This window comes from Charadrius vociferus, unplaced genomic scaffold (genome assembly GCF_000708025.1).
Source record: "Charadrius vociferus isolate BGI_N301 unplaced genomic scaffold, ASM70802v2 scaffold183, whole genome shotgun sequence".
Lineage (NCBI taxonomy): Eukaryota > Metazoa > Chordata > Aves > Charadriiformes > Charadriidae > Charadrius > Charadrius vociferus.
The window spans coordinates 384,215-396,313 of record NW_009648250.1 but is presented as its reverse complement, the minus strand read 5'-3'; the positions used below and the strand labels follow the sequence as shown (position 1 = coordinate 396,313).

Here is a 12,099-nt window from a genome sequence, read left to right as displayed (position 1 = left end):
TTAACAGAGTGAAACCAATCAATCCCAATGCAGCTGGCTGGGAAGAGCAATGCCTGAGGACTAGACGCACCACCTGGTCCACTTCTGTTTCAGGGCTTCCATTTCACATGAAGTAAGAATATCATTTAGGGATGAGAACCCTCGCAATCACTCCAGCATGAACTGCCAAGGCTTCTGAAACTGTGAGATGACCAAGACGACACTTTTTTTTTCCCCTTTCTTTTTTTTTAAAAACTCTTCTTGAAATAACCACCACTGGAGCATATCAAAGTATAATATACACATACATACACACGCACACACACAGAACTGATTCAATCTTCCCACAAATAACAGTGTTAAAAGACAATGTGCCTCACATAACACATTCCAACCAAAACTTCAGGCTGCATTTGTACTTATGAGTGGTAAACAGTTTTTTCTGCACATTACAAAAACAAAACGATGAAATCTTACAACCACTGACCTCACTGGAGCAAGGTTTCATCAGAACCAAACAAGTATTTCATGACATTCAATATTCATGAAAGTTTGATTTCAGAAATAATTATTTTAAACTCTTCATATTAGACATAAATAGAAAGACTTCTTTTAAACAGATCATGCAACCTAAAACTACTCTGCTGAGAAGAGGAAGAATAGCAGAGAAAGATCATGACTTTACTTCATAAAGTTAACTTCTTCAGAAGTAATATTTTCACCTGTTGTTTTCCAAGATAAACTCATAACGCATAACACATGAAAGAATGTATCTTAAAACGGATACATTTTTCACTGTTCCTGTCTTCTGACACAATGTGCTCATCTGTTGAATTTAGATGCTTAAACGTAGTCCAAATCAAATTTATCTGTAATTCACAGCATAATCATATTCTAACTTCTGTGTATACCATCCACCATTCATAAGCAGCTTCAGGTCAACTTCAAAATGAAACAGTGAACCCTTTACCCTTTACAAAACATCATTTTTTCAGAACTGAATTACCAGTTCACAAGTACAAGGGAAAAAGATTTAACAGAACAAAACAAAAAAGGAAAAAAAAATAAAAATAAAAGAAACAAAGGAAAAAAAGGAAAAATAAAATAAAAACAGAGACAGGGCGTCCATCTTCAGCAGGCCAGACTTCGATCTCATTTCCCCCATGAAGGTTTCACTTGGCGGCAGGTTTAGTGGCATGGCAAACAATGCCTAACTCAGGCAAGTGTAACAGGTCTGCCTTGGCCAGTCTAGTCATCTAATAATGCACAAATATCACACAGAGAAAACATACAAAACCAAATTAATAGTCAAAATCCATCTACTAGACAACATGGACATAAAATTTATAATGGTTAGGGTGGCATCTTTGTTTATCTCTCAGCCTTTGTGTTCTCAAAGTATAACGTTTAAAGAAAAACCTACCAATACACACACAAAAAGTCATATTTTGGCAGCTTAAGAATGTTACTTCATTTACAATTACAATTTTGTTAAATTGTTTATTAAATGTCACAAAATTAACATTGTTTTCATTGCATAGTGATTCCCTCCTCATACTCCCTTGATTAATGACTGTTTAAATACACTCAAAATTTCAGATTTTATTCTGGTTTTTAAAAACAAGTTCTCAGACTTTCGTATCACCTCTCCTCTATGTTCAATTCGGCGCATGAAATCTTCTATTACTGGCACCGTTGGCCAAGGATATAATTTTACCTCCCAGCAGAATATAGCCATCACTACTTTTAAAGCCTGTGATACACTCCACTGACTCCATTAACAATGCATCATATGGTACGTAGTGAATCAAAAATCTTGTGCTGTGGTCTCCAAAGATGTATTTAATCCACACAATAAGTTCCTCAGAAAGTTAAACCTATACAAATTCACATCTTTATAAATTAAAATTAGTGATTCTGTTAGAAAGTTACATGGAAACAGCATTTTGACATTTAAAAAATTTGACCTCACAAACCAATCACTTGTTCACCTAACTATGTGCAAATCTCTGTGGGGTCCAGAATGAATTTGAAGAGTAAGAACTTTTCTGTAATAGATTTTTATTCTTGATTCCTTGCCTACCATCAAGAGACAGAGGAAAGTAGCTTTACCTGCCTATTGCCATATCACGTCAGGCAGTGATCTCCTCACAAGAAAAACACCAGGAAGTGTTGTTCATTCATTAGGCAGCATTCTTCCCTCTCTGGCAGTACTGAACCAGTGTTAAGGTCTTTTCGATGCAACATAAAACTAAGATCCTCAATAATTTGTATTCAATTATATAGGGGCTTTTTTTTTCAATAATAAGGACTCTGGTCCCATTAACCTCTACAAAGCTTCAAGTGGATGCAGCAATATCCTCTTTATGGTTTACGAACAGATTCAAGAAATAAAACCAAAAAGCCCCCAAAACAAACTAACTAAAAACCTAGGCTTCAAAGACAATATATGTGCTATATGCCCTTATTAAGAAGGCTACAGGAATAGGTAGTATATTGTACTGTAGGTCAATATAGCCTTTTGTGAAAGTACTCACAAAGTCTATGAAATTTTAGAGACTCGTCAGAGTTTGCTAGGAACATCCCAGACCATTATTACAGCAGCACTAATCTCATACTATCTAGGATCATGATGTGGCTGGCAAACATGCCAAAAAATGGTTCTCTGGGACTACTGTTAACAAACTCCAAGAAGTCAACGGTATTTTTTGAACCAAAACCTGACTCTTGCAGTTAGAAAAGTTATGCTAATAGGAGGTATTTCGGGACAGCTACAGCTATTTGCTGTCCCTATTTGCTACAGCTTATGGTTCAACCATTCTAAATATTACTGCTCATGGCAACACAGCTACCATGTTCAAAGTGAAGTTAGATTTTCTCCACCAGCTGGAATATTTCCACTCTAAAGAGGCAAAAAGTCCAGAACCAAATGGGCAGGTGCTCAGTTTCACAATGATCCCAATGAAGTCAATGGGGCTCTGTCTAACTCCAGCAATATACCTACCATTGGAACATGCTTCATAGAACTGTATTCTGATTTGGGATATTATACTAACAATAAGAACTACCTTGTATTCAACACATCTGTAACAGTATGGCCTCAAAGCTAGTTAAAGGAACACTTGTAAATTTAGTATTCACCAAGCATTTTATTTTATTAAGAGTTTAAAAAATATTTTACTCTGGAAGGATTCTGTACAGATCAGTGTATTTTTAAAGAGATATCTAAAAGCAAAAAGGAATACCAGTATACATAAGAAAGCCTTTTTATGGCACACAAAGTATTATTTTCCACAGTAACAAGAAAGGAAAATGGATTTTTTTCATTAAATTAGCAGGTAAACATTTATATGCAAACAGTAATTATCAACATGAATGCCAAATATTTTAGATTAGATGAACCTAAAATGGTCAAATGCATATATCACACATCTACAAGACACAACTGGGATTCAGTCTAAAAAAAATAGAAAAATAATCAGTATCCTAAAAAAAAAAAAAAAAACCACAAACCAACACCCAAACCATGACACCAAAGGTGATACACTAAGATCCAAACTGCAATGTTATTGGTGCCCGGAAATTGCCTAATCTTTTCAGTGCTCCATTGACTTCAGTGAGAACTCTGTGTGAGAATAAGCTTGCGAACACATACCATATTGAAGGGAATTATTTTACCTTCTTTTCTCTCTCAAAATATGTAATAGCTATGGAAAAGTGAATTATCCTAATTTAAATCCACTATATTTTCTCTAATGCTGAATTTCAATTAAACCTATATAACTGGGTTTCTTCATCAAATTTTCGATTTTGTTTCAAGATTTTTCAAAAAGCAATAAAATAAAATAACAACAGAGCACCACTTCCTTACATGGAAAGCTTAAAACAATTAGCAGACACAACAAAGACCAATATTACAGAAGAATGTCTAAAATACCAACCTTCTGCACAGGGCACAACTATCAAAGCTCTGTCAATAAAAACCGTGTTAGTTAGATGCTGGGCCACACCAACACTTGATGCTTCACGAAACTTAATATAACATACTTTGGAGGAAAAAGCAAGAGGTGCGTTGCTGCAAGATAAAAGGAAAAAAAAACAATTAGTCACATTAAATAATCACATGTACGTATTTTTAACTATTACTCCTTAATAAAAAATAGGTTTTAGACTTCCTGGAAAAGTTAGCCAAAAGACAAGACTATAGAAATTTACTAATTTGCCTATTTACCATGTCACTGAAAAAAGCATAGCATAGCACCTCCTCCTTTTTAATGGAAACCTTATGGAAGCCAAAATCCCAACTTAACAGAGCTAATTTTCTTTTATAATCTTGCTAAACACCTTTGACCAGAACATATTTACTTGACACATTTGTCAAGTATGTAATTTATAGTTTATCTTTTTTTCCTCCAAATAATCCTTGTTTAGGAAAGTCAAAGAACAAGCCCAGTCATTTTTCAGTGGGTCTTTCAGATGTTAGCCCATAATAACCAATACTTTTTCTTAGGTCTTCATGAAAGCAGTTTAGTTAATCCTTATTAAGATAAAAGCAGTTCTTGAGAGTTCTTTCAAATGTCACGTCTTAGTTCACTAATGTAACTGCCTTAGTTTGGCATAGTGTAATACAGGATAACACTGGAGGAGGCAGGAGGAATTCACTCTTCATCTAGAAGGAAGAAAATTTGCAATTTGCTTTTCCATTAGAAAGTATACCAACAGAGATGTCAGAAAGCATAACGTGTAAACATGGTAATCTTGTTCATAACCAAATAAGTTTGCTTTAAAAAATGTATTCCCTAGCCAAGGTTTGTAACCTTTACACAAGCAGTTTATTTCTCCATAAGAAGGAAGTACAGGTGAAATCTTCAAAGAGAGAATACAACAGGATCTTGCTGGAACATCAGCAATTTCCATTTGAAAAGACCATCTGTCTTCTAGCAAAGCAGTAACTCACAGAAAATACTCTGCATAAACTGCTTCATCCTGACCCCCCTTCAACTGAAACAGAAACACTTGACAACTTTCTGGAAGTACCAGAAGCAGTTCAAGCTTAGCCCAACCCATCTTGCAGTCCCTCAAATTCAAAGCAGTTACTCCCAAAGTTTTTGTATGGAATGAATTGGACTTTAGTATTTAAATACAAGCTCAGAAGTTTTATACTTGTTATTTCATCATATTAGTTGCACAAATGAACAAGAACTTAGTCTGAGTCAAAGCAGACTGGTATGTATTCAGTTACCAAAAAAGTAACATCTGGGTAAAATATCTGGAGAGCCTGTCAACTTCACAATGGCATTCAGAAACATTTATGAAGTTGAATTCTACGAAAACAGGTACACTAAGGAGGCAGAAATAAACAGGGAGTGGGAGAGACACAAATATAAGTCAAGACTACACAACTTAGAAAAACACTGCAAGATGACTACATTTCTTCTGCCTGTTTATTTTGTCTGTAGTGGCCAATGTTTTCACAGTTTCAAGCTTCCACATTCCAGAAGAAAATAACTGTAGAGATGGCTTCTGAGCCACCTGTAAGTTCTTGGTTCAGAACAGTTTCCAATATTGGAGACAACAGCAAGCTATGATTTTCTCAGTACTCAGCAGAAATGTTTGCATACAACTTCTAATCTTACATATTCTAAAAATCCACATTTTGCTGACTACAACGATTTTTTCAATGGCCACAGGGGTTTGTTTGATTTGTTTTATTGGAGGGAAGGTGGAAGTGATTCTCTGTGTGCAGGTTGGGAAGACAGGGTGTTTTGCTTTTTTTGTTATTGTTGTTTGGACTTTGTTTCTATGTTTTTAAATACATGAGCTGGTGTTACAACCCAAATGGCTGAAGCCTACTCTGAAAATTCTGTGGTCCAGACTATTGAAGACTTCTAACATCTCCTGTTTTTTTTCCTTTATTGTTTTCATTGCTAACTCAGGCAGTTCCAGGCCCCATAAATAAACCTTATAAATTTCAACATCTATAGAGCCAGCTCTTACAAGTGTATTTTTTATAATATCCTCCCCCCTGTATTTCCTGGATTTCAATTGCAAAAGCTATGTGGAAAGTATGTTAACAAAGATTAACATCAGAACACTGCTGCAAACAAGGCTCCAGAAAGAACTACTGGTACAAAGTGCTTTCTGAAGGTTACACAGGCAAAATTCTCTTATAAGGAAGCCACCTCAACTGAAAACCCATCAATGCTGCATCTACATCAAGGGACATGATTAAGATTCAAAAGATCAAAAATTTAAAAATGTTTCACTGTGACTAAGTCCTCTCCTTTTACAAAGTGGGCCTCCTACACCTCCCCAGCAGGCATCTTAAAAAGTCTTTCTTACAACAGAAGAGTCGTATTCTGTTTTAATTCCTTTTGTTCCATTTTTTTCTGCTAACCTTTTCTGAGGCTGAACTGAAGTAGAGTCATAATCTTCCTCCTAGGGTTAGAAAGCACCAACACAAGAAAGCAACTCCTACATCTCTGATTCAAGGTTACTATAATCCAGTTCCTTTAGGAACACAAGAAAACTCAAAAAGGAAATAAATATCTAAATAGTATTCAGACATTGCTGCCATTTTTGTTTTCCTTTGTAAGGAGAAAATAACTTTAATATCCCCATAACAACCAACCAAACCAACCAAAAACATTTCATAAGAATGACCTATTCAGCAAGCTACAGTGAAAAAAATCACATAAAATGCTACAAAACATTCCTCTAAGGGTCTGGATTTTCTCAGGGTGGTGGAGGAGAACAACAGAAACCAATAACTTACCAAATAAGATGTTCTGGAATAATTGTGCAGATCACACCTAAATAAGGTTCTGTGTGTTTTATCTCAAAGACCTCATCTATACTGCATCCACTGCAGGATATAACAATGTATAAGAAACACTTGTGTATTCTAACCTCCAAGACCACTCCAGACCATCCAGAACCAAAACACAGCAGGGATTTCAACACCTAACACAGACAGTTTGTGCCTCCCTGCTTCCAAACAACTTATTCTGCAAAAATTCAACTGTTGCTTAATAAAGCTTTCCAATATTTAACTGTTCAAAAATCCTCTTACAGATGCATTTGAAGGCTTATGGCTACAAATGTAATTTTGAAGGCTCCTCTGAAGCACAGACTTCAACCGGGTGACAAGCGTAACACAAAAGCATGACCAGGACTAAGAATCCGATTACAGACATCACTGGTCTCCTAGTAAGTCGAGAAACAACTCTAAGCTGTACGAGTGGTTGGCATACTGGAGTACATACCCAATGCAAAAGATCCGTCACACCCTGCAAAACAGCTTCTGATTTCAACTGCACTACAAACTGAAAGTGATCTATAAAAACTGGTCTTGGTCTTGTTCAGAACTGTGAGAAAAAAAAAGCTATACTTTATCTTCTCACAAAAGTCTATTTAAACAGCCAACAGAAAAGTACCAAATCAATATGTTCTTGAACGACATATTTTGTAAAATTAAATGTAAGTAACTTTAGGTTGTTAAAAGCAACTCACAACAAAGAGACAAAAGTTTAACAGAATATTCTATAGAGCAGGGAACACAGTATACCCTCTCATGCTCTTGCATATTTGAATGTCAGCATCATCACACAAGTGTGGTTTCTCGGAGATCTTTTGCACATGCGGGAGGCCTCCTTCCTACCTCCTTAGTGGCCTCTGTGTACTCCCACTAGAGAAAACTCAGTAAGCACTGGAAATTTGTAAATAGCAAACTGAAGACCTCTTGTTAAACAGTGACAGCAATTCTCCATTCCCAACATGGGAATTCAGATCTCTAAACAAATCGGGACTGTACACTGGTATTCAAAACTTCAGGAGTTTTTCCTCAGATTTTGTGACAAAATGTCACTGCAGCTGAGACCAAAGCCCCACTAAAGCCACCCTCTTCTTCACAGAAGTGGCAAATCCACATGGAGGCCCTGGTTGTGGTTATAATATCATTTTCTGTTCTTGCTGACTTTTCATCCTATCTAACCATAATTTTCCAAGTAACTTTCACATATACCTTAAACTTTTCTTTACAATATTTAAGTCTTTAGCTTCAGGAAGAAGCCAGAAATTAGAAAACATGCAATTGACTGAATCATAGAATCACAGAATGGTTTGGGTGGTTGGTGTAGAGAACCGGGATCAGATGCGGTTTTGTCTCGACATTGCCGCCATACCACCATCTCCCAAAAATCAAGCATCGTGCTCCAAGACCATCCCCTTCACAGTTGTGGAATGGACAGCCTTGTGTGCCTGTGTGGGGACCAGGGGCACAAAAAGCACAGGAGAAGGCTTCTAAGGGAACAGCGCATCCAGCATGAATCACACGTACATATTTGTGACTGGCACATGAGCAAGGCCCTATATAAGGAGCACACCCCCTCTGATGGGGCTCGCTCTTTTCCTCATCTTCCCCATCTCCTCACTGCCTCGCGCCTTCCCGGATCCCAGCTGTGACAGAGTATGTCATGACTGACAGAATCAGCAGAGAACCATTGGACTCGGAGCGGTAACAGCAAACTCTTTCCTCTTCCTTTCCCCATCCCTCTTCCTTTCCCCTTTTGCCTTCTCTCCGCCTGCCCTTCTATCTTCCCTCCGCACATTATTCGGAAAATAAAGTAAAAGGTTGTATGACATCTGACCGCTTTCAACATCTTAATCTTGTCCTTGGGACTATAACAAAACCTTCCCAATATTGGATCAGGACAGTTGGAAGGGACCTTAAAGATCATCTAGTTCCAACCCCCCTGCCATGGGACATGGACACCATGCCACAGACACCTTCCATGAGACCAGATTACTCAAAGGCCCATTCAACCTGACCTTGAACACTTTAAGAACGGGGCATCCACAATCTCTCTGGGCAACCTGTTCCAGGGTCTCACCACCCTCACAGTAAAGAATTTCTTCCTAATATCTAATCTGAATCTACCCTCTTTCTGTTTAAAAATGTTACACCTTGTCCCATAGCTACACTCCCTGATAAAAGAGTCCCTCCCCATCTTTCCTGTAGGCCCCTTTTAGGTACTGGAAGGCTGCTATAAGGTCTCCCGAGAGCCTTCTTTTCTCCAGGCTCAACAACCCCAACTCTTTCAGCCTGTCTTCACAGGAGAGCTGCTCCAGCCCTCTGACCACCTTTGTGGCCCTCCTCTGGACTTGCTCCAACAGTTCCATGTCCTTAGGTGGAGAGCTGCAACAGTCATCCTGCTTTCCTCAAGACGTAAGTGAAAAAGAAATCATAATTTCTGAAAGGATTTTACAACCACCCCTTACTTTTATTTCTGAGCATCAATCATACGAAGTTGGTTGAAAGCAAATCCTCAAAGGGGCTCTGGATATCCTCCTTCTGAAGCTTAAAGCTCTGTTTATGGGACTGTGAAGAAGAGATGACCAAAAGGCTTGGTAATGAAGTAAAATAAAAGGGGTCTTTGAGCCCTGAAAGCCACCTATGGCAGTCTTTAAGAGACAAGTCTTAAAAGGAAAGGGTTAAAAATGTCTCAGAAATTATAAGTTTCTTGTGCAAATTTTTGACACCAGTGACCAAGAAGGTTAAACCAATACAGCAGACAGATGCAGCATGACAAAACACAGATTCCGGTTTCTTTAAGATCTCATAATCAAAAACAAATTAAGAGTGAAATGAGCAGATTAAAAAAACAAAAAAAAAACCAGCCCTCTTCCCACATCCGCATAACTTACACTTGCTTACTGATGTTATTCAAGATCCACAAATATGTGCTTTGAATTTTTAGATTAAAATTTCAACAGAAAGCCTTCCAGAGAGCAGAACAGTATATAGTTGTACAATCACGTCAAATTTAAATTTTCTTAGAAGAAAATATGTAAATACAAACAGCCACCAGTAACAAGCATCTCTAACCCAATGAAAGATGATTCATGTTAGTGGTCTTTCAATTAAAAGGAATACTGCTTTCAGTGCCAATGAAGCCTGACTGACAAGTAGCTAAAATCGGGATGATGATCATATGGAAACAACTTCTTCAATGCCAGGAGTTTCCAATGCCCTCAACACTGAATCTGAAGGTGGACTACTCGCAGTTCACATAGACCTCTTTGGAAAGTAACAGTAATAACAAAGTAGCATTTCCTGCCACCTGCACAAAGTATGAAAGCCTCTAATATACAGGCAGAAACCCCCATGGAGAACTAGCCTTTCAGGAACATGGTACAAAATCCATCCTTCTTAAAGGGATGTCTGATAAGCAGTGACTGAAGGAAACTGAAGGGCTTTGATCAATTAAGACAAAACATGAAGTGACAAGCTATCAAAAAGCATAGCATGATTTAACTCAACATTCATAAAAAAAAACTTCCCAATCAATCTGAGATACAAAGGATCCTAACAGAAACTGCAACTTTAAAAAACACAGTCTTAAGATATAAATTGCTGGGAAAAGTCTCTAGGTTCAGGAAAGTTGCTGGGAGTACTGAAGAGTCCCTCTTAAAGAGCCTATCTCTGAAAACTAAATTAATCATTTATAACATGTTTACAGCGCGATAACCTTTACACTTCTAAGTCAAACCCTACTCTGGTACTACATGTTTATATTTTATGCATATATACACACTAACAAAGTTTTATACATAGGCACAAACATTATTTGCATATGAATGTCAAGAAAGTATCTATTTGCCTTAAAATCTGTTATATTACTTTGTGGAAAATAAGAGCAACAGCTATAACAAAAAATATATTCAGTCAAGAGAAAAATCAAGTGTATTAAGAAGCAAGCACAGAATAAGTCCAAACTAAAACCCTAGAAAACTCTATGAAAATCACCATAAATCTATTAAAGAGAGTTTAAAAGTCAGTAAGGCTGTTTCAAGCTGTGCCAGTTGTGGCTGGGGTAGAGTTAATTTTCTTCATAGTAGCTAATATGGGGCTATGTTTTGGATTTGTGCTGCAGCATTGATAACACAAGGATGTTTTAGTTATCGCTGACCAGTGCTTACACAGCATCAAGGCCTTTTCTGCTCCTCACACTGCCCTGCCAGCAAGTAGGCTATGGATGCAGAAGAAGCTTGGAGGGGACACAGGTGGGACAGATGACCCCAATTGCCCACAGGGATATTCTATACATATTCCAGCATCATGCTCAGCAATAAAAGCTTGAAGAAGGAAGGGGGGTACATTCAGAGTTACAGCATTTGTCTTCCCAAGTAACCACTACGCTTGGTGAAGCCCTGCTTGCCGGAGATGGCTGAACACCTGCCTTCCTGCCCAATGGGAAGCAGAGAATAAATTCCTTGTTTTGTTTTGCTTGCATGCACGGCTTTTGCTCTACCTATTAAGTTATCTTTATCTCAATCCATAAGTTTTCTCAGTTTTACTCTTCTGATTCTCTCCCCCGGCCCAACTCAGAGGTGGGGGGGAGTGAGCAAGCAGCTGTGTGGTGCTTAGCTGCCAGCTGGGGTTAAACCATGACATAAGCATACCTTTACATGAAGGCATGCCTACTACATATACTTCATGCACATATTAAATCATTTTTTCTGAATTGTCCTCATTCAAACCTACTCAGATGTAATGTAGTAGCATATAAAAATGGATAAATACCAACTTTTTTGCTATTTAGTTTTAAAAATCAAAATTCTGTTCGTCTGAATGTCATATTTGTATTAAAATTGAAGTATCTGGATGTGAATGACTCTCTGCCCTTTCTGCTATTCCTATTTAATTTTCATAAGAAAAAAGAAAAGATAATTGGTTTGAAAGGACACATCTGTCATTCACTTCCTAGTACAACAGATGCGATAAGCAAAAAATATTTCCTTTCCTGTTTTGCTGTTCATCACCTGCTTAGCAGAAACAATATTGTTATTTTGTGAACCTCAGTTATCTCCCAATGCATCCCTCACATGCAGATTGGCATAATGAAAACACCTACAATTTAGAGACACATGTAATGTCCGTTATTAACTGTCATTTACTGCAGACGTTTTATCAGGGGCATCTCTAAGCACAAGACAGGGCAGGTTCCGTCTCTCTGTGAACACCTTATATTCGAGCAGCCCTTTCTCGGGGAACAGAGCCTTTCAAACACACACACACAAAAAAAAAATAGAAAAAAAAAAAGCGTTGGTCCCACCGGT

At 37.6% G+C, this 12,099-nt stretch overlaps 1 protein-coding gene across 2 annotated transcripts in view; it reads right to left on the bottom strand.

Moving 5' to 3' along the window:
* SREK1 (splicing regulatory glutamine/lysine-rich protein 1) overlaps positions 1 to 12,099 on the bottom strand; it is a 33,951-nt gene that overhangs the window by 21,288 nt on the left and 564 nt on the right. For both annotated transcript variants that reach the window (XM_009884227.1, XM_009884228.1), the window contains exon 2: positions 3,921 to 4,054. In XM_009884227.1, coding sequence (XP_009882529.1) covers positions 3,921 to 4,054 — 134 coding nt within the window. The remainder of the gene's footprint in view (positions 1 to 3,920; positions 4,055 to 12,099) is intronic.